At 36.6% G+C, this 24,194-nt stretch overlaps 1 protein-coding gene across 4 annotated transcripts in view; it reads left to right on the top strand.

Moving 5' to 3' along the window:
* The window catches only part of LOC148655633 (sodium/potassium-transporting ATPase subunit beta-1-interacting protein 3-like), a 158,980-nt gene that overhangs the window by 129,089 nt on the left and 5,697 nt on the right, over positions 1–24,194 (top strand). Inside the window, exons 5-6 of one of the 4 annotated variants that reach the window (XM_088642348.1) lie at positions 6,375–6,435; positions 18,971–19,055. The exons of 1 other annotated variant lie outside the window; for it this stretch is intronic. In XM_088642348.1, the coding sequence (XP_088498474.1) occupies positions 6,375–6,435; positions 18,971–19,055 (146 nt within the window). Of the gene's footprint in view, positions 1–6,374; positions 6,479–18,970; positions 19,056–24,194 lie in introns of all 4 variants that reach the window. 2 more of the 4 variants (XM_088642349.1, XM_088642350.1) reach the window with 2 other exon arrangements.

Genomic DNA, 24,194 nt, shown 5'->3' with positions numbered 1-24,194 from the left:
CTGTATGATAATTACATGTTCTTTAATCCCTTCCTTACTACCGGAGGTTCACATGGAGTTGAATCAGAAGGACATGCAAACTTGAGAAGTTTAAAGTAGAAAACCATTTGGATTTTATATAAATTATATTCTGTTGAAATGCAAAAAAAACAAACAGTAAATTCTAACAAATGGTTATTTAAACGTTTAACATTTTAACAAATTAACAGGTTATTACTGTAAGGGCAAAATATGGTTTACCCCATATCTTTGAATGTTTTAATACAAAGCCCTGAGGGATGCTGTTTTATTACAATATTATGCAAAACAAGGTCAAGGCAGACTCTGACATTTAAGAAGCCATTGGTAGAGCTGATATAAACTGCACAGAGTATTTTGACAGAAGAGTATCTGTAGTCATTTCCAAGATTAGAAATCATCGACGGATACAAACCTGATGAAAATACCATAAAATGTCAGCTGTGACAATTTATTTGGTTACAGTTTATTAGCAGACACAACCAAGCGAAAGTTGTTTGTGAGCTGTGGTCATTGAAACAAATACAGTGGTACTGAATTTTACACAATGTTTTAATATCATTTGTGGCGAAAAGTGTCTCACTTAGTATTGTTAATATAGGTAAAACAATTGAAAACCAGTGGAGATGCAGAATTTGAGAGATTTGCTTAGATATAGTGTTGGTATTCTGCCAAGATGCATATTATGACTTGTCTGAAGAGGTATGGAATCATTTCATGCACAATGTGTTTCCACAAATACAGTACACTCTGAAGATCCTGCATTTTTTGTTTTGGCCCTACGAATTACACGACAGTGTTCAGCCTCCACTTTCTCTGCTGCTGTTTGTTTGGGTTACAGACAGCATCTTCACAAGTTTTTCCTACAACATCCGTGCTCATTCCCACTTGTGAAATATCCCCTCTGAGGCAGCTGTGTTAATGGCTGTGTTAATGTTTCAACACAGGAAGGAAATGGTGTCAGCACCTGCCCATTCAGCTCCTGTTTGGAGGGAAAAAATGTGACAGTCTTTCAAATCCTTACAAACTGTTAATGAAGCTGGTTCTTCACAACACTTTCTTGTTTTTTTTTTTCTGTGAATTTACACTAATATAATTAGGCCACCAGCTTGCTGGGCAATCCATCATATGCAATATTTGACTTACTGATATTTGAGTTTCCAAAGGAACGGTATTATGTACAGTATATAGTATCACTTTGGGGGACAAAAAAATGATACTGACACTTAATACAAATACATAATAGTGCAATAATAGAATTTTTTCAGGATTAGTTTTAACATAGGGTGGTACGATGGCACAGTGGTGAGAACTGTTACCTGACTAGAAAAAGGTTCATTTTTTTTCACTTTTACGAATGGCTTTAAACTTGCAGCCCACGTTTGTTTGACAATAATGTACTTAACAAAGTGCCAACTTTATTTATGCTCTCTACATGGTCACAAACTAAAAGCCAGAATTAGCCATATTAAAATATTTCTTTAATATACTTTTTTATATTCAACTGTATTCAACCTTAAACAAAAAACCTGAAAAGGCATTAGAAAAGTTTGTATTCATCTACTGATCTAATGCACAGTTCTTCGCCAACACATGCACATGCCGACACACGTTTAAATATATTTAGAAGCATGTTCAGCAATAACTGAAAATAACTTCAGATATAATGTACAGTATTTGTGCACTTGCTTTCATTGAAGCATATACTAAAAGGACATCTGTTTCCCTGAAGAATCTACTAAAGAAGTGTCTTGTAAGTGCATATGTTATCAATTTAAGCATTCGTTACTTTGGTGTTGTAGTCATATCATTCATGTATAGACAGAAAAGATCAGGGGTTGAGTTAGAAATAAAAGGATGTGCATAGGATCTGATCTTCCAAACACAAGGGAATCTGAGCCTGGATTAAAATGTGTTTCTGTTTCAGAACGTTGAAATGGTATTTGAACAAATCACTAGGTTGATTTCATCATGTTCGTATTAAAATTCTAATTGTATTCATAAAAGCATTATTGATGTAGCACATGTTGCAGTTAATGCTTTGGAAATAGAACCATGATAATGCTTATTAATTGAGTTATAAGGCTAAAATTCCTTTTGAAGGGGATGAAAGTACCATTATGTTGCATAATTCTTTAAAGCTTGCAGTGACTGTATGTTCCACCGTTTGCTATACCAGTAGCACAGAGAATCCCAGAAGATTTTCATGCCTAAGTGTGTACACATCCTCCAGGGCAGGGGGAATTGGACTTGACAGCAAGACTTCTTACATGCATTTCAGGTTTTATCACCCATTCAGTCATGCTTGGCCCATTAAACGTTGTAGTAGTTCTGTTCTAAAGTGTGTTGCTATGGTGGCCTCCAGTTTTTGTCTTCTTGTTTTAACTCTTTCCTGTTCTTTAGTATTGAGCACTACAAATTGTGGAGAATTGATATCGGCGTAGGTGTGCAACGCTGTAACTGTAAGATAGTACTGTATATACAAGAATGAAATATGGAGTTTGTTATATAAACTGAAGGATATTGGCTTCAACAACACAGCTAGGTGCATTAGCTCCTTCCAGATTCCCATAAACTTTTGTGTAATTAAGTGCCTCCTTTTTCTCAATCTTGAATGTACTCCTACTTAGTCACTTCTGCCCTGTGAATTCTTTAGATCTTGACAGTCGGGAGTCTGCTGCAGGCTATGATTTGAACTAAAGAGCCTGAGCACAACAGAAACTATGAAATCCATTTATTGTATTCGTGGATGCAATGCTTTTTGTCTTTTTTGAGTGAGTAATGCGTAATGATTTAATTTTTTAGCATTTTTATTCTGAGGCCCTTTGAGATGCTTCAATTAGGACATTGGTTATGTTTTTATTGGTGCACCGCAACCTGCACCTTTCGTGTCTTGAGACTGGAAATCAAATTAAACTTGGCCTTGAAGTAAGCAGTCGGGTTTTGTTTTTATTCTCGAGACTGTTCCTTTAAAAAAAAAAAACTTTTGTGGGTTTTTTTGTGTGGAATTGTTACAGATAGTATTGTATATTGTAAAATTACATTTTCAGATATGTAGCACAGAAAAAGATTTTGTGATTAGTGTTCAGCTTTAAAATCTACATTTTGTACTTCTGTAGGAAACCTTGAGTCTTGATCCAGAGAAAGATATAAAGATATAAAGGTCATAGAAAGATGTTTTTCCATGAGTCTAGTTTCTAACCTCCAGTATAGGATCATGAGCGAACCAGAGCCTATACCAGCAAGCAACAGGCACAAGACACAAGGGTGCAACCTGGACAGGACACCAGTCCATCGCAGGACCCACTGAGACACAGCCATGCACCCACTTGTATCAGGGCCAATTTTCCTGTGAAGCCAGAGCACCCAGAGAAAACCCACATGAACACGGGCAGAAGATACAAATTCCATGGAGATTACATCCCATGAATAGAACCCAGGGCCCCAGTGCAGTATGGCAGAAATGCTAAACTATGTCACTAAACACATGTTTCAGATAGAAGTCCTTCTTCAGCTGTTTAGAAATACTGCAGCCACAGTACAGTAAACCTGGACAGGACAGTTTGACATGTCCCTGGTACGTCAGCGCTGCAGTGGTGAATTGGTTACAAGAAACTGCTGAGGTGCCTGGAGGTTCAGAACCAGAAAACAGCAGGTCCTCAAGCAATCAAATGCCTGTGCCAGCATAACTGTGCAGCACAATTAACAATCTTATTATTGCACTGGGATTTCAGCACTCAGAGGTGTGATAGCATTTGAAACGTTTAACGGTGTCGCAACTGTTTATATCATACTTTTGTTTTGTTACATTTTCTTTTTGATTATCCTTAGCCTTAGTAAAAATTGATACTAGCTGTCTGTGCATTTATACCTAAATTTCAGACAAAAAAAATGTATGATGCCAGGATAGTTTCTGTCCACTTATTGATTTAACTTGTATTCACAGCAGGCTTAGATGTTCAGTTAGCTTGTCAGCATTCTAATAGCTAACAGATAGTATTAACCCAAAGAGGTAATTCTACAACAGGCTCAAGGTTTTAAACATAACAACAGCAACTGTAGTCAAAGGCTTCAAGAAACTAGTCCACTTGTCTAATGACCTAAACCTTTCATGTGCAAGCTTGTTCAATGAAGATGCAAGTTAGTCAGTTTTCTCTGGAAACTTTTCTTAATGGTTATGCAAAACAGGTCATGTGAAAAAGACAATATAGCTTGCTTCAGTCATTGAGTGTTCGGTATGCATCATTCTGACTTCAGCACATTCGTAATTATCTTGACAGCTAGACAAATTTATAGGGCAATTAAATTATAAATTAAAAAAAGTAATTACGTTCATCAAGACTGGAAGCTAATTTGTATAAATATTTTATTAGTTGTGCAGTATGTGAAAAGAAAAAACAGGATGTTATAAAAAGAAAAAAAGATTTTTGTAACAAAAACGTATTGAATTGAGGAAAACCATGCAGTAACGTTGTGTGCTTGGAGACAATGTCTGATGCTGGAAGGATTTCATTATGATTTAATAAATATTCTCAGCAGCATGACAAGAAAACTTGTGATGGCTTTACAAATGCCCTCTGTTAAACAGGGAGTAATTTATGAATCTGAAGCTTAATGGATATGCTGTAGTTGGCAGTCTGGAATGATGTGGCTTTGTCTTGAAACAAAGAAGCAGCATCCTTGAGAAGATACCAGACAATTTTAGCATTGTCCAGCTAATCAGCGTCTCTTTGATTTCAAAGAAAACAAAATCCAAAGAAACCAAAGAATGAAACAGGTTCTCCCTTCTGTAATTTTAACTAACAATAAAAAAGGTCCACAAATGTAGTAGTCTTTAATGAAAAAAAATCTCAGTTGTACTTGATTCCTTATTGTTTTTTTTAAAAAGGCCTTTTTCTCAGTGTTTAAGTTTTGAAAATTAAGAATGTACAGTAAGTGCACGGCCACATACGTAACAACCAGGAAACAATGAATCTTGCTACGCAGACATATGGATTAGGGCCTCCGCTTTGCAGTCGTAAAAATGCAGTACGGATGGTTACTTTAACCAGCTCAAATGTGCACCATGGTCATACCCAACACCCCCATCTTCTCTTGAATCAGACACTTACAGGAAGCGCATAATAATCCAGGGTGTGAGAGTGCTGGTGACAGATGTCTGTATGACACAAACCAATTACATTGACAGACTAAGAGAAAGCAGCACATCACAGGAAGACCGAGGTACACTTCATCATAACGTGGAAGGCCAAATGACAGTTATTGAAAGTCTGGGACTTAATCAGTCTCACAGCAAGGTCAGGGCTTCTGAATCCCATTATTCCGCTGCAAATGCTGAAAGAGTGGCTCGCAGTTAAAGTTCAGTGATCCAGTCGGGGCTTTTTTTCCCTTCTTCCTCGCCTACTCTGTCTCACTGTGTGCTCCATTTTGGGCAATCATGTTAACGGTGAACCCTGGAGGCCAGAATGAATCCATTTTGATGAAATTTTATTACTTTATACGGTGAAAGGGAATTACCACGATGGTCCGAACTGAAGTGCTTTGAAAGCATCAAACAGACAAAAACACGGTCTTTGTAGTTTTCCTTTAGGAATATGTCTTCTGACTGAATTACTAGAAGTTTCCATGGTTGTCTTTAAAAGGAAAATGTTCATGACAGATATTACATGCTTCCAGACACTGAATAGTATGGCCATCTGTTGCATTTGTTTTCCATAATTAATAGTCTATAGCAGAATGGATTGTGTTGGAAATGTGCCAACATCTTAAAGTATGATTTAGCTTACTGTACCCCTAGTTTTTAATACATTTCCAAAATAATACTTATTTTGTTGTTCTTTAGTAACCATTTTGTATATTCAATGTGAACAATAAATAGCTGCTTTAACTGCTTTTGAAATGCATTTTTGTAGGTTTTAACATTCCATGTAATGTCTATAGACAGGGAGTGTTTCTTTTTTTACATTAGCACAGTAGCATTTAGTCAGCTGTGTTTTTTTTTAGGCATTGTTGATTATAATTGAATCAGTCTAACATGAATAGTATCAGCATTTTAGCAGGAAGTTTGATTTCATTGTCTTCAACAGATTGACATGGAACCTTGAGTTATAGTCAGTGGTACGTTAGAAGAAAAGTGTAACCAAAATCTTAATGTTTTTGTCCACAAAAGAAGCTGGAAAAGTTTAGCAAATATATATTTAGACCTAATATAGAAAACGGTGATTTCATGCATATTTGGCTTGCTGGACGTAATGAAATGACTAGTCACCAAAAAGACTGTCCTTCACAAGTCTTATTTATCTTTCCTGTCAACCTCTCAGCAGCTGATGGTTATTGTGTCTGTCTTGTCTCCACAGCTGATTAGCTTTGTGTGCGCCTGCTATGTGATAAGCGTGCTCACAGAGGAAGAGGACAACTGTAAGTACTGACGCCCTCCATTCCGTCTCTGGAGCTCTCCAGGGTGAGACACAATCTTAAACTAACCGATAATCATCCCATCCCATTACAACAGATGTCCTGCATGAACGCCCTCATGAGTCACTCTATAAGCCAACATTCCTGCTCTGAGAACCATAAGAAATATGAGAGGTTACAAAAAAGAGCAGACCATTCTGTCCATATGTGTTTTGAGAAGTGTGTTAAAAAAATAATTGATTATTATACAGACTGTCCATTCTGTAATCTTGGGGCAGTCCAGATTTTGTAATATTGTTTTTTTTTATGTTTTCTGTGACAAAAGATCAAAGTGCTCTTGACGTCTTATCCACGTTACAAGTGTGCTTCGCTTCTGTGCACCTGACGTCATTATTAGGAACTTCTGAGACAGTTTTTCAGTTGCCTTGCAGCTAAACTTTTGAACACTGGCTGGGTTTTGTCGAGAATGTTAGGCCTTGTGGAGCAGTACTGTATCACAGAATCACAGTGAAAAATCCCTTGGTAGCTTATATAAAGACAGAAACGAGAAGCTCTAATTCTGTGTGCTCCGGAGCATCATGCAGCAGTGGTGATCTCATCTGCAGTGACACAACACCCAGGAATATCTTAGCTTGTGGTCTGAAATTCAGTAGACAAAAAGACACCACCGTGCTTTGAAGTGTTCTAAAGCAATAATAGCCATGTCATGGTAACAGACATAGACCCACAGTCTTAACGGAATTCCCTTAACAGAATTTCATTTTAATGCTTACTGTAATATATTGGACAAAGAAGATATGAGCCTGTTATTTTCTCCTTCAGGAGTTCATATCAGGACATTGGCTCTTCTCTAAATGAGTTACCCTGAAAGCATTCCATGGAGTTAAATAAAAGAAGATGAATGCTTCTTCTAAAATGTGTAACACTGTCAGCCAAATTTTGAATTCCAATCTAAAGGCTCCTCCTTTCTTTCTTTGTCTGTTTGGGACACTGACAGCTTTATCTTAGTATTTGTCATTTACTGATGGCTGTTTCTTTCATTTCTTATGATTTTTGGAGTGACAAATTGGAGAGAGACTTCAGCCTTTGTCATGATAATTCAGTGTGCTCACACGAGCAGCATTTGTATTGCATTTGAGATGATGCTGACATAGGAAAATCACTCCTGAAGACGGAAGAGTTTGTTCACTGTTGTGCTCAGCTTATTTTTATACTGATCTCCATCAAACAACAACTTACTGTACAAAGGTTACTCTGCAGTGAAAAGGAAGGTGATTTAATTTAAAGAATACACTACAAACATCAATTTATTTTCCTTCTCTTCAAATGGCATTCCGGCATCTGTGGTGCATTTGCTTTCACCAAGACTGATGCTGTTTTATACATTTCAATAAGGAACACCCCCATGGTTGAATGAATCAATCAATTTAGGAGTCATAAATATGGAAATTAGTTTGATTCTTAAAAATATGGAGCTCTGTTGGCATATATTGTCTGGCCTGGTGACAAAACTGATGAATGTGCATGATGGTAGGGAACTGACTGCAAGAATAAATACCAAATAAATTTATAAAATAATAATAATAATAATAATAAAATAAATAAATCAAAACCAGACAGATTGAACTGCATTTTTGAATGAAAACTTTGAGAAGTGTTTTATAAATGGTCAAAACTTGAAGAAGCTGAGAGAAAAAAAAAACATTTGCATAATTACCAAACTGAGTTACATTTTAAAAGAGGAGCTTGTTGATGTTACACATGAAAACGCAATATACAGTACATGAGATGTACGGGGTTATTCTTAAAAATGGACTGTGTCTGTATTGCCCAGTAAGACACAGTGAAAGCTTCTCTACATCATTCTTAAAATCAACGTAAGGATTATGGAAAGACCAAATAGTATTGGCATGTTAAAAGTGACAGCATGTTCCATCATTTTTTTTACCATCAAGTGCCAAACAACCAGTGTCCAAGTCTATCAGTGTAGCTGGCTGCAAAGTAGTAGTAAAGTGGTAAGAGCTTGCGGATTTTAAATTAATATGGCAAAATTACAAGGAAACCTGAAATTCTTCACTCAATTATATACGATTTAAAGACAGTATCTTACAGAAGAGACAGATAAATAACTTAAAGTGCTTGTAAAAGAAAACAGTACTGAGATAGTCACAACTATCGATTTTCACATGATTTGAAAAAAGGTAGTGAAACAATTATCATTATGCTTACTGTCAGGGCAAGAAAACCATCTCAACTTTTGAGATGAAAATTAAAAGTATATTGCAGAACATTACAGTTATGCCCTTAATAGTTTAATGTTACTTACGTAAGGTGCTTTTAAAAATTGTCATAAAAAATGGAATTCGTATATTTTTTAACATGAGCCATAGACACAAACTACATTTGTGTTTTGTGGAAAAAAAAGTGAAATGTGAAAGTGAAAGTGAAGTGAAATAGTAACTGAAATAGAAACTACCGTATAAACAGGCAGCAACATGGGTAATCGAGTATAAATATGGGCAGTGTGAATTTGTAAGACATTTTCACTCCAGATATGTTAGTCAAGTGCACAAAGATGCACTTTTTGTTATCATTAACATAAAAATCTTCTGTGAACCTTGATAATAAGTTAACCAAAGAACCCAGGAAAGATTTGGTTTCTCTGTTCAGCAGTGGGAAAAAATTCTAATTTTATTATGTTGAGCTAAAGGCTTTGTATGGTGTCCTGGTCAGAAACGGAGAAATTATTTTCTAGTTTAAAGGTACAGTAGGGGCTGACAGCCGCCTTCACTCAGTCAACAACTAATCTCAGTCAGGTTTGTTGTGTCTTCTTTACCATCAAGAATGAAAATTGCTCACTTTTCACCTTAATACTTTGATGATAGAACATTAGGTTGAGGGAGAACATTATCGGGTCAGGTACCATCGCAGTAAAGTTATGTGAAAATGGAATAAAGCAACATTAACTCTTTTCAATCAAAAAGTCATTAATGTTGCTGCCAGCAGTTAAGTAAAAGCCATTCACTGTGGCATTTTTTGAATCATTTTTAGTTAACACAAGTGAAAGAAATGGGATATTTTGACAGTACTGCCTTCTGTCTTGATAATGCGCTGCTAGGCCTGTCAACACTGGGGAAAAAGCCCATAATGACATGGTGAAAGTCTCTGATGTTGTGATTAATCTGACTGATGTTCACATACTTAAGCATTTTAGAACTAGCTCAACTTGAGGACAAGGTCAAAAGAAAGTGTATTGTCGCCTTAAAATTCAAAACAAAACTAATTTCCCTCAGGGGATAATAAAGCTTGAATTGATTAATCATTAGAATCAGTATCACTGCTTCATTATTGGGACAGATTCTCCTTCTTCCTGGAACTGATTAGCTTAATGAAGCACCTTTCCAGAGGTCAAACTGTTCATAAGATACAGCACGTGTGCCCTGATGATTTATATCGCAGAACAGAGTCTTCCTCTTTGTTACTCTTCCTCTCTCTGTCCTATGCTCTGACTCCTCTCTGTTTAACGTGTGTCCTAATTATTCTGACCACACTCAGAATAGTCCTGTTAAATGTTTATGATCTAGGAGGGCCAAGGTAGTGATTTCGCAGTATTAGTTTACCCTGAGTTAACAATTAATACCACAATTAAAGTGATTTGGACCTTTGGCCAATTTGCATCAAGAACCGAGAAGTTTAAAGTGTAAAGACTTAAACAGTACCTTTTGTGATGGTTGCTGGCATCTACTTTCAGTTAATTTCAAAGAAATGCTTAGATAAAACAAAAGCTGAAGAAATTCAATTAATTTAAAATAATTTCACAAAGCAGTATTTAACTACTTATGGTAGTGTTCCATGGCATCTGTTTGACCAATTGATGATAAATTGGTAATGGGTTTACTAGAAGATCCTCAACTGACTTGATTTTCACCCCGTCAGTATGATTTACAGTAAATAAGCTGAGCTTTACAGCTAATGTTACTGTAGTAAATACATACCAGTACAGAATCTTGCTAGACTTCTTGCTTATGGTAGTGAACTCGTCTACAAAAATGTGAATAGCAGCAGGCTGGAGCTTGTTATAAAGTTAAAAGAGCTTGGAGATGGGGGAGTGGCTACAAAGTATTTAATTGTATTGTTTTCATTGTGTCCATTCAATGTGTTTTATTATTTTGTGACACAAACACTCTGTCTTTAATAATGTCAAAGATTCATTTTACATGTTTGAAATGTCTTCAAAGTGAGGAAGTGGTGTGAAATTTTGTATTTGAACACTTAAAACAAATTGTCCGTAGCAATATGAAATGCATAAAATCAATCTGTCCGGAACGCATAAAGCTACCCATAGATAGTATGCTTTGTGTTATGTGGTATAATTTTCCTTGAGATTTCAAAACAAAGCTTCATACTATAGAAAACTTTTGATAAATCCCTGCTGTCATATGTTTAATCTAAAACCTACCAGCTGAAAATTTGTTTTTGTTTAGTACCGTTTCAGTTGCACCCAACTTCAAAACCATAATAATCAAAGCGAGATCAGCTGGTATAATTTAAGGATTATAATAAAGGTCTTTCTTTTAATTAAAATATTTGAATGCAGTGTTATCAACAACAGATGCCGCTCTTTTTTAATCTAAAGAGTTTTCAGGCATTCTTGCTTACGAGTATTTTTAAAAGCTTTTCATTAGGAATCACTAGGATGTAAAATATAATTTTTATCCTGTATTCTGTTTACCCAGGTATAAGATCTCTTCCTCCATCAACCGAGCTCACTGTCCCTTCAAGTCACATGAAGGTGTCCCAAGCAGTGTCTGTTCCACTTTATTTAACTGAATGGGTGTTAGCCTCTGTAAAACAATGTTAAGATTCTTTTTCCCAAATCAAGAATACTACAAGAGTTATTGGCTGGATATCAGCTGTAAAATGGACTGACCAAAAGTAGAAAATGTATTTTAATTGCCGATTACAACAGCAAACATAAAATGTAGTAACACTTAAGTAGTTTAATAGTCCAATATAATTAAAATTCCTGAAATATCTGGCACATTTTGTGCAAATTGTGTATTCTGAGAGTTTAAGATCCGGGTGGTCTGTTGGAAATATCCTTGAAAGCTGCCTGTATGAATATGTTGGCTATATAACATCTCAAACCGTAAAACCAGCTAAAGTTGTAAATTAGGATAGCACTTGGTGGAGGACAGTACATTCTGTTACTAATCAATTTAGCAAATGCCATGTTAGTCATATCCACAGTGGCCCCAGCAGTGCAGAATAAACTCTGCAAGTCTGGTTTTCAGTGAATTGCATAGAGCAGAATAATCAAATTTCATTTCCCTGACTCAATTTCACACCTTGATATAAGTGTAAGACTGCATTAATATTCAGTGAGCAAACTGCTGTGGCTGTAGAGTCTCCCTCACTTAAAATTCACTTCATTGACTTGAGCAACACACAGTCTTCACATATTGAGTCAAGCAGTGATTGGGCCCAACTACCACTCTTAACGGTGACTGCATTTATTAACAACACAAAACTCAAACAGTTCTTCAGTATGCATCTGTCTCCTTATTAGGGCATGTGGAACTGGAAAGCCTAGATGAAAATTAATAGAAAGCAAAATATATCTAACATTATGTGCTATTTGTAGCTCATTCATTTTCCAAGTTTTTAGTTTTCTATAAACATTACAACTTGCTGTTCAATGGGAAAAAATACCGTAAATGGATATACAAGTGAAGTATGGGACAACAGATGGAAAAAGCATGATGTGTGTTTTATAGTTTTTTCTGACATTCATTTAATGTTAAACTAACCACCAAATTGTCCAATTATAACCCAGTGTGTATATTTACAAATGAAAGAGATCTTTAGCAGCCTCTAGTGGCAGGTATGTTGCTATTACAGTCCCTTCCAAGACCTGCCTGCCCCATCAGCATAGGTACTGTAGGAGAATACTTTCATATGATAGTTGAGGATTTATGATGTAATTATAAAAAAATACTAAGCACCAGATATTAAAGGTATGAGAAATTTTTAAATCAAGATACATTCTAGACATAATTAGCATACAGAATCACATTCTGCATCTTTTCTATATTCTGTGTGTTTTAAATTTACCTTTGGCTTGCATCTGTCCCAAGCAAAACATGCTGTAATATCGGTGTGTCTACTCATCCTGCTAGTGAAACTGTGTAGGCAGCAAGATGTCAGTGGAGTAGTCCCTGTTGGTGGGGTCCTTTTAAAGCTTTTCGTTTGGTTGCTTATCCATAGCAGATAGATTTAATAAAGAACTCATTAACATTCTAAAAATAGTTACATGAATTCATGCAACCCTCTGGACAGTTGCATTCCTGCTTGAAAATATTTGTCTTAAACAGCTTGCGGAGGATAATGAGAGCCCATCTGGGAGCACAGCTGTGCCTTTTAGTGCCTCTGTGTCCTCCATTGTCACAGCAGAAGCAGGTGTATTCATCTTCTGAAAACAAACCGCCTGCGAGTGTGCAAGTTTCTAAATCTGTTCAGAGTAACGGGCACTTCTTTAATTGCACACACCAAATCGCTGCTGTAGAAAGACTACAAACAAAAGGGTTTAGTTGCAGTTTAGTTTAGGCCTTCCCTTTATACCGTATGTTCTGTTGAAGTCTTGAAATTGGTCTTCTCTGGGCTATTTATTTAATTGGTCTGTTTTGTTTTAAGATGGTATCTATTTCATTATCATTGCCTGTGAAAAACATGATCATAATACCGATAACAACTATTGCTTTGTTACTACTATTTCATCTTCCAATAGATAATCTTCCAAAATTGTAGAAGCAGAATTCATGATATAGGTCATATTTCTGTATTGTTTAAACGTACTACTTTAAAAGATTGAACTGTTGTTTATGTTCACTTTGCAATGAGACCAGGAAAATGTTACAAATCCTTATGAGAATCTTCTCATGGATTATGTGGTTGTTAAATGGCTAAAGGCTGCTTCCAGCAGCCAGGACGGACAGCCTGAGAATCCTATCTGCCACAGTCTCGGGCTGACAGAGGCATCTGCTCAGGCTACTGAGAGGAGCCTTTCAGCCCTTAAAGCTTTATATCGCCTTGGTTGAGGAAGTTGTTTATACTTTTAAGTCCCCTAAGGCTAAGGTCCAGAGAGGGGCATCCCCACCTTATCCTTGGGCTGTAGTAATACAAGATCATTTTTCCATGGGGACTTATAGCATCTCCATGGCAACACCAATCGCACAGATACTCACTGTGGTCAGGCCCTTGACTTCCCTCATTGGGGAAAAAACAGGGACATGTCCAACCAATCCATTCTGTGGCCCTTTGTCCCAGTCAGCTCTTTATCTGACACCTTCAGCCCTGATCATATCCCACACTAGTGGCACTACAGGCCTGTCCACCTTGTTGCCCAATTCCAACCAGTGTGACTATGCACTACACTGTTGTGGGACACCACCCCCCTTCACAGGACTTACTGATGTGCACACATTCCAGGGAGGCTAGTTGTATCTCATAAAATGTCTTGTCGCAGATCACCTTCTGATGGCTATAGACTGTGTTTTTGCAGACTATTACATCCGCAAATATGTCAGTGATCTCTGTGCTCTTCTGTTGCATGATTACAACTTTTCAGTGAAGGAACTGAAAGTACAGTATGTCCTAAACCACAGTTCTCCTATGGCTCATAGTTTCCAGGTCAGCATCTTGTTGATACAGAGCTTCTCCGACTTTGTGGATGCAATTTCTGTGGCCTCAGAGAGTCAAAGTTTTCTTTCCCTGATGGAAATAGTAGCTGTGGCTAGCTAGGCTGTACACCTTTTTGAGGTTCCACAGGCTGGGTGTAACTGGATCTTTGAGTCACTTGGTGGTAATCTCTTGTGTTATAATCCTCTCTCTCTTAAACACCAACATTTCCCCCCAGACCTGCCATGGGACAGCGTTAGTATACTGCCATATTGGTTGGATGAGAGTCTTGCAAGTAATGTTAGGTCACTCCTGAAAAAGAGCAATAGCCACCAACAAATAGGATATTGCTGCCCCCAAGGGCAGAGGACTGTGTCCCTATGCCAGTGTAGTCCACAGGAGATATAGGGCTGATGCCTCCTGCTCTCTCTCACCTGCTGGTGAATCTTGTGTAGGAGCTGCCAAACAACTTGAGAGGTTGGGCAGCAGACGTAATTATCCTCTTCAGAATATTTCAAATAAAAAGATCTGTGTTTATGAAATCCTCTCTGTTTGCGTAATCAATAAAGTATGAAGGATTACGGTACTCCTGCAGTACTGATTCTTTTGTTGATTTTGTCCAATTATCTACCATTTTTGTGGTGAGCAAGCACTCATATGCCAGCATAGTTTCTTTACACGATTTAACTGTGTACAGTATAACCTAGTCAGCATCTGTATATTAGACTGTCATGGTAAAGAACACTGCTATGGAAAGCTCTATATTTCATTGGTGCGTTTTTGTGTTTTAATGTGAGTGTCTAAAGGGTGGACAATCCTCATCAAAGGTTGTTCGCAGACAGACTGAAAAGCAGCCGAACGATTCCTCTGTATATCTGTGTCAAGACTGTAGTTAATAAGATTTAGCATCAGATAAGACAGGTGAAGTGTCTTATTCAGATTTCTTGTATAAAGGGATACATGTCCAATCTGGCATCCCCTGTGTTTTAAATTTGAAATTTTGTACACTTTGTACATTTTTATAATTTTATATAAATAATGTAAATAATAGTTTATTCTATATACAATGATTTCAAAATAGTGGGAGAGTGAAGTCTAAACTGTGGACTCTTATGATAATTATTTCTCATAAAAAAGCATGACTGATAAGTACAACTCATTAGGTGTTTGATTTTTAATAAATTGAATTAATTTCAACCCTTTTTGTTCAATTAAACAAATTGATAGTTTTGAACCTCTTTATTAGGAAGGGTCTAGTGTATGGTGGTCAGGTGTTTGTAGGGTAATTAGGCACTCATAAAAGAAGAGTGAACATCAATTTGAACATCTTGTTGCATGCAGAAGTCTAATTTTCACCTCAGTGTTTTGAGTCTGTAGACAAAGTGAGAGCCAAATCGATTTCCATTAAAGAAAAGCAGACAGTTTCAAAGCTGAAAGCAGGAAAATTTTGCAAACTAACCTCTGCAAAGGACTAACCTCTGTAAGTAGAGGTTAATTGGTTTGTGGGAATGTGGAAGAAGATAACCCATCTTTGTTGGTTAAATTGACCCTTGAAGAAAAGGCTGGATGAGGTCTTTAGATCAATTAGTTACTGAAAGTAAAAACAAATGAACTAGATGGGCCAAAAGGTCATTTGTTGTGTGTATTTCTTGTGTTAATAATAATAATAATTGCTTACACTTAAGCTCTGGACTCTCCACTCAAAGTGCTTTACAGGTAATGGGGACTCCCCTCCACCACCACCAGTGTGCAGCCCCACCTGGATGATGCGATGGCAGCCATAGTGCACCAGTACACTCACCACACACCAGATCTCAGTGGGGAGGAGATCAGAGTGATGAAGCCAGTTCATAGATGGTGATTATAAGGAGGCCATGATTGGTAAGGGCCAATTGGAAATGAGTGTTCTTAAAGTATAAAAGTAAAACAAAGAAAAAGGCAACATATTTTGACTTCGGAGCACACTTGTGAAGAAGGCTCCACCACTGAAACATTATGTATTTTCTTATTTCTTTTTAATTTGTTCAGCATGGAGCTACATTTTATTAGTTCCTTTTATATATTTATAATACTCTCTTATCCAGCTTTTATACAGCTTCTCCTTTCTAGGTATTTGGTAGTGTACTGAAAGGTGTTAAATGTGCAACAAACGAGTATTGGAATAGCATCTGTTGGGTTTATAAAGCCTCCGTGTATTATCATTTAACCATCAGTGGTATTTGATTTGAACGTTTTCACCCTCAGGAGTAAATTTGATCTTTACCAAAGCTGTATTCCATGAAGAGGTATGAGAGTATTAGGAGTGAACATGAAAGCAACTCCCAATATCTGCATTATCAGTCGCTTTCATGCATTTTAAAGGAACCTCACATAACCTTTTTATTTAGCATGCAGTACACCTTCATACCTTATTGTACTCATTCATAGCGATAGTATTAAGTATGTCACAGGTTTATATGAACAGTCTACTAATATATCATTACTTTTTAAAGCTTTCTGTACTGATTCGAAGGTAAAAGGGCACAGGGGATGCATCCGTATTTCAGAGGAAACTTGCTTTCTTGAAAAACGGATACCATTGTCAAATTGACATCTATAGGTTATTCATATTGTACAAGGCCACATGCCATAGTCATCTGTTCATATTTTATTGCTCCAATGGAAACATTAGCCTTACAGGATTTAAGATACGCAAATAGAGATCGGATATTACATCTGCAGCACTCTATGGTATTCACTGCCCAGTCCCCTTGGCTTATAGTGTAGCCAGACTCAAGGATGGCATTATTGTATAGTTTTCTGCTATGCTGAGTGGACAGTTTGCTCCTTTTGAAAAGGGAGCAACAAAGTTCTTATGTTTCATAATCAAAATTAAAAGTTTAAAGAAGCGGTAGGGATTCTAATATTAGCATCCCTAAAGTGTTTTTGACACTTTACAAATTCATTTTGTTGTCTCGTTAGAAAACAAAGTGGTATAAAGAGTGCAGTGGTAAATGTTTTACGAACATGACCCCAAGCATTTCCAGTTTTGCTAAAGGCACTTTCCTGTTAGCCAGGCATAAAATTACCAGGTAAAATCAGTACTTGATACAGATATTGTTTTGATGAGATCACTTCAGTTTAGTCCGCTTTAGTAAGGTGGTACTTGTTAAATGTGTTTTGTAGTTTACATTTTATGTTAATCAGTTGCTGACAGGGATATTTTGGCTTTCTCATACAACTGTACATTGGAAAATATATTTGTTTCTTCCCACACATATCCCTGCATATACAAACATTGCGATTATCACAGCTTTTTCCTCTCTAAAACCGTGACTCGTGGTGGCTTTGACATCTATAAAACAAAATACTTTCATGATACCGGGAAACAAAACACAGTAGCATAGCATATTCCAACAACAGGTCCTTCCCCGCAAGATACCACTCGATCTATTCAATCTTTTGACCTTGCTCATTCAGTGATAAATTGAATTTTTTCATCAAAAGACTACAGCTGTATTCATGCTGAGGTTTCATGATATGCTTCATTGAGAGGCTGCGTATCAAGAATTCCAGATTGGCATGTTCCATTTTACAGTGTTTCTTAATCTCTCAGTATGATATCATGTTTTGAGGAAATGTTGATGAGTCAGAATCTACTCAGGCTTCTGTGCTCGCGCTGATTAGAGCTTGATGGCTCCCGAGTCAAGATTTTCACTTGCGCAGGAGATACAAAATGTACACAAAGACCTGATGTAAGCAGACGAACCCCCAAGATGGGGAAAGAGCAGTCACACAATAATCGAAAACGGGAATGGGGGTGAAACTTAATGCTACTACCATTTGTAAGGTGCGCACTTAATAAAATAAGGAAAGCACTTGTGAACTGCAGTTCTCGCCTGGCACGGAGGTTTTACTAGAAAGTACTGGGAAGTGGATTTAATGAAGTGGTTTTGCAGGAAATATTTGAGGATGGGCCATACGTATTCAGTGGGTTTCATGTCTAGGGCCTGGTCAGGTAATAGATTGAGAGTTTTGCACTTCAGTTTAGTTCAGTTTACCAATTTCCATAAGGGTGCTCCCTATTTTTATCAGATTACTATTTTGGTGTAGACAGGCAGACATCCCTCTGGATGTTTTGGCCAGGAGATACAGCTTCTTTGTATATCAAGACATGTGACCCTGCTGTATCCCATAACGCATCTCTCGTCAAAGACTGTCAAGGTCTGGACAGGAAGGCTACTGAGCTATCCTTGATGAGTGAAAGCACCTTGGTATATCTTCTTCACAGGACTCTTTCGCAGAGATATTGTTCAAAATGTGCTGAAATTATTCACTCGGTGTGAAAGAGGTCGTGTCCTTGCATGTAAGGCGAAGGGCAGAAATAGTCTATACCATGTTGGTATTTTGTCAGTGTCCCAGTGCCTTTTTTCCTGCTGTATATGATGTCTCTGTAGGCTTGTAGTCTATTAAATGCTTCCTGTTTTCTATCTGTGCATTTAAGACTGGCTCTACCTCTGGGGATAAACCTTGGCGTGGGCTTATGAGGTAGAAATGTTCCCATAGTTTTAGTTGTCATTTTAGTTTAGCTGCCAGAGATGCAAAAAATGGATTTGGCAGCTGGAATAAAATAGCGCATGAAAAACAAGGTACTGTGCACAAAATGATAAAATGGGTAAAAATGAATCAACATACCTTTGTTTTGTTTACGTAACATTGTCAGGAAATGATCATTCTCTTTAAAGTTGTTTCATAGCCAAGATTTAGAGATGTTACTGCATGCTGTTTTTTGTTAATTGCATTCCACATTTGTGTTTTTTTTCATGTGTAATGATTTGTTTTGCCCATAATTCTCATGATTATGGTTATGTTGTGATTTCAGTTGATTTTATAGGTGGACGTGATTCGTACACCTACCACTCCTCACTCCAGAAATCTTCTCATGTCCAATTAAAACCGGTTTATCTGTAAGTAAAGGAAATGCGTCATCCTCCTTCATTCTAACTGGACTAAAGAACTAACTGTATGTTGAAGCGGTTGCTGTGGATACCACAACTAACTACTGCCTAACGTCTTACTAACAGTGAAGATGCTGTTCCTGCAAGATGTAAATTGTAATTGAGTAAGGGTTTTGAAGCAATTATAACTTCTTATTTTAAATGTAAATTAATTCAGACCTTTTGGTGTGTGTGTGAGGCATTAGGTTAGACATTGTAATTAGTTGTTAGCGAGTAGGACAGACACCTAGGTTAAGGGTAGCAAATTAAGCAGTTAATCAAACGTAAGAGAGAAAGGCCACTAGGCGGTATTGACACATGCTTTACAATTCCACCACAAGGTAAGTGGATAGGAAGAGAAATAACTCTTTTACTGTAAACATTTCAGTTTTTGTTGTTGAGCCTCCTTTGCTGTTTAAGCTTTGTCCTATAATCATGTCTGAACTTTAAATCATATTGTGCTTTATTTATTTATAATTTGAAAATGAGGTGAAATGAGGTGTTATATCTCTTATAATTTTCTTAATTGTACTGTGAAAATATGTCATTGAATGCGTGTACTGTAGATCTTTATTAAATATAAATTTTGATCTTATAATTGTTTATTTTGAATGTAGTATAGGTTTATACACAGTAGCAATATTTTCATTTGCTTGTATACAGTATACTGTTATAAGGTACACATAGGAACATAGTGAATGTTACAATCAAAAGGTGGCCATTCTGCCAGTCTGTTTGCTGGTAGCTACTGTTATTCTAACAAGAATCTCGTCCACCTTTTTCTTGAGAGAAGCCAGTTCAGCAACAAGGCTTATACGTACACAGATATATACAGTATATATACATGAGTGAGATATGATACCAGCCTTTGTGGTAATCCTCTACTTGAATATTCTGAACATTCTGAAAAATTCTGTGCATTTTACAAAATCATAAGTTCTGTGTCTCATTATTGTGAAGAATGCAAATGTGATCAGGCAGGGAAATTATCTAAAAAGCAAAAGTGTTGCTTTCTTCTCCCCAGCAAAGGATAGAAGAAAGGTTAAATAAAACAAGATGAGACCACTGGGTCCATATACTGTATGATCACACTTCTAAATCTTCTGCTATTTCCTTGCTTCCTAGGAACCCTCCATTACTACAGACATGTCATTTTGTACTGTTTGGTTTGGTTTGCAATCCAACCCTGAGCAATTTATTAAATAAATAACTTTGTATTATCATTAAATGTTATCATTGGGAACATTCTTGCAAGTGCATGCAAATGTGATGGACATTCCAATTAAAATTGCACAAAACCGTGCAAAACATTTTTACACATAAGTGAATAGATTATAAAACATTATAAAGACATTCCTTCAACAAACTGCCTATGAATATATTTTTAGAAATGTTTAGTGTATGTTAATACTGCCACTAATCCCAGCCTCTAGAAACCACTGAAGAGCTTTTGAGGTTAAGTGCAAACTCTCCACATACACTGAAATAAACAAAAACTTTGTAGGAAAAACCAAGTGAGCTGCAAAAAGTGGATTTGACAGTTCTTTCCTACTTTTTATAGTTATGGCTGCAACTGGTCAAAAATAGATTGTTTTGCTGTCTGACTTTGTGAATGTGAATTAGAGAAACCGGTGGTGCAGTTACCCGTCTAACAAATTTAGCAGGTGCAATATATTTCTAATTTGGGTGCAGCCTATAAATCCTTGTATGAGAAAGGTAGTGTGTTAATTTTTTTAACTGGAATTGCTGTTAGACTATGCACTTGTCATTGTTTTTTAAATGTTATGTAAAAATGATTGATAATGTATGACATGCATAATCATTTTATGAGATTTGTTTTTTTAAAAGTGAGTGCCACAGTTGATCATGTAAAAGAAAGTAAATCAAGTGAGTGGTGAGGGTTGATTAATGTCAGTATTTGAGTTGAAAAAAACATTAATTTGACTTTTTCAGGATTTAAGTACATTTGACAGGGTCTAAAGTGTATTTTCATAAAGTCAAACAAAAGGCATCCACATTGAATGATGGGTTAAAAACTAATACAGGTTTATTAATGCAGGAGCTGTATTCTGCATCTAACCCTGTGGCTGTTTCTGAGCAGTTAACATTTTTCTCTGCAGCAGACAGTAAATGAAAGTGTATTGTGTAGAGTGAGGCGAGTACATGCTGAGACCTTTGTGGCCTGTTGGATTATTGCCAAAAGCCACACAGCATATTTACACATTATGGCAAGTGCAGTCTGTGAATAGTGTACAAAACACTGTGGCCTTTTCTTTCAGTAAACAGTACTTTCTATTTTAAAAGGGACAGAAAATGGGATTGCACACAATTTGGGTACTTTATGGTGAAGGTTAGAGAATAATAGTGAAGAATAATAATCCTTACAATTACTGTATGTAGTGTTTTTCTGAACGCTCCACTCAAAGCACTTTACAGGTAATGGGGACTCCCCTCCACCACCACCAGTGCGCAGCCCCACCTCAATGATGTGGTGGCAGCCATATTGCTCCAGTATGCTCACCACACATCAGCTCTCAGTGGGGAGGAGAACAGATGATGAAGCCAATTCAGAGATGAGGATTATTAGGAGGCCATGATTGATAAAAGCCAGGGGGAAATTTGGCTGGGATACTAGGGTAACACCCCTATACTTTTCGAGAAATGCCACGGAGAGTCAGGACCTTGGTTTTACATCTCCTCTGAAGGGCGGCACATTTTTTTACACTATAGTGTTCAGTGTCGGAATAACAAAGCTCCAAGGTTCAACATAAATGTAACTGTGCACATTCTGCAGCATTTGCCTAATACTGCACATGACAAAGAAGGAAAAAAAGTACGTTTTGAGACCAAGAAGGATCTCCTTTTAAGTCTTGAAATGCTAACTGCCCTCCTTGGCTGAGTGCAGTAATACAATTACAGTACTAAAATGTAGTACTACAGTACAAAGCATTCAGTTACTTTTCTGATCTGCCTGCTCTTTCAGAGCATGCTACCCTAGTTTCTGCAGTGTAATGGAAGAAGCTTATTTAAAATTTTATCACTCATCCTTAAGTGGTAATGTTCCATTTTCAACATGGTTTTTGTCCCAGTTTCCTCCAGATTGGAAATGCATCCCAAATGTTCTGCGCTAACCTACTGTTTTTATGGTTTCAACGTGTCAAAGATCATCATGAAGCATGAGCTAATTTAACTTCTCAGAGGCTTCATTGTGGTCAAAACTTTTAAAAGGATAAATTAGTAGCCTTGAAGCACAAAGCGACAAATCTCACAACTATTTGTAAAAGACTATAAAAAATACCCTTAGAGAAAAAACAACAACAAACCTTTCAGCTTGTTTTGGACTGAAGTGGGTTTTCTGCTTCTCTCTGTCTGTTTCTGATCTATGTGATCTGTAATATCTCTTCTGGTTTGAGATTTAATTTTTATTTGTGCAGTTTTAAAAGACAGACATTTGATAACTTTGTTAAAAGTCATATAAATGGGTGCTGGATTTCAGTGCTGCATGCTTCTGATCTGGATTTAAACAAACATTGATTTTATCAGTTCTGATGCCAGTGCATGGAGCAAAACATTCAAATGTCACTTTGTTTTCAACAGTCATACCCCAGTCCCTGCATGTAAGAAGATGAAGACATCCATGTTGGCTTCTGTAATGTGGTTAATTTTCAAGAGTACACGGCTAGCATGCTCTAGCCCCAACTTCAAAAGAGCCGGGATTTGCTTCATTTTCACAAGACGGGCCAATGGTCGCTGCCCCTCTGAATTCACGAGGGGGATTGTTTTCCAACCTTCAGATTAGTACCTCTTAATACCCTTAATCTTGATCTTCCATTAGCAAAATCACTTCCTAGCTTATTATACCACACACGAACAGAGAAACAAATCCTCAAGGAGTGATGATGTTGCTGAGAATGATGGTAAAACATATTTTGTGTTAGATAGAAGGCTATTAGGAAGGCAGATACAAATATTTTATAGCCAAAATTGTTTCATTTCTTTCGGAAAAAATAAAATGCGCCACATAATGGGAGCTCTCACTTTTAAACTGCAGGAAATTGATTGAAGATAATTCTTTCATGGTATAATATTTGTTTATTTTGTTTCCCTGAATACATGCGCATGACATTAATATGATCTGAGGACATCATAAAAAAAGAACAGGGCTTCCAAAAGCCTTTTTAATAAAGCATTCAAAATTGAAGTGCAGAACTATACAAATCAATAACAGACATTTCTTAATAAAATTGACATTTGACATTTTCTCGTAATAGCATGTTCTGGACATTGTGGTTGTGTAGAATGTAATGAATATACATACTAAGTTACTGTATAGTTACTAGTAAATTCCATGATTTTTTCAAACAATAAACCAGATATATATTAAATATATATCTTATTTTTTTATTTTGAATGTAAAATGTTATGTAAAGGTTTATTTCTATATATGAATTTATGAATCTATATATATTTTCAGTTTTTAAATCTTACCCTTTAAATTTCTCTGCTTTTCAGGTTCATACTAGATTGACAGGTGTGACATTTTCTAGTATATGAGTGCGTTTGGTCAGCTCAAGCATAGCAGAAAAATTCTGTCCCCCTCATAATGTCTTTTCAACTGAGTAGTATTTCATTGTTGAGGTCGATGAAAATACTTTAATATTTTCTAGATGTGACATAACCTATTTTTGTGTTACTACAATTTCCACCCTTTTTCATTTATCCTTTGCTAGGAAAACATGTTCTGCTACAAGAGCTCTTAACCAATACATTAGGGATGATATTTTGGCTGTGTATCATCAGTGAACAGTATTACAGAAACTGAACTGTCTGAATTTCTTTTCTTCCAGCTCAGCTGCTTATTTTTAGACTGTGTCTCAGGTTAAAATACTGTGCCCTCCAGATGTATTGGGACAGCAAAGTCAAATGTGCCTATTTTCGGTTTACAGGCAAGCACTTTGTATTTGTGATGATGAAATTATGATCTTGTGATCATATTAATATGAATCAGAAAATTGGGTGCCCAAACTTTTGCACATGCCACATTTACTGTTTTATTTTTTTCAATCTGTTAAATTTAACAAATAAATAGGGAAGGGTGTCAGCACACAG

Source organism: Lepisosteus platostomus, chromosome 8 (genome assembly GCF_059453375.1).
Source record: "Lepisosteus platostomus isolate fLepPlt1 chromosome 8, fLepPlt1.hap1, whole genome shotgun sequence".
NCBI classification, from domain to species: domain Eukaryota; kingdom Metazoa; phylum Chordata; class Actinopteri; order Semionotiformes; family Lepisosteidae; genus Lepisosteus; species Lepisosteus platostomus.
Note: the sequence above shows the minus strand (reverse complement) of the source record. Positions and strands in the feature narration are given on the sequence as shown.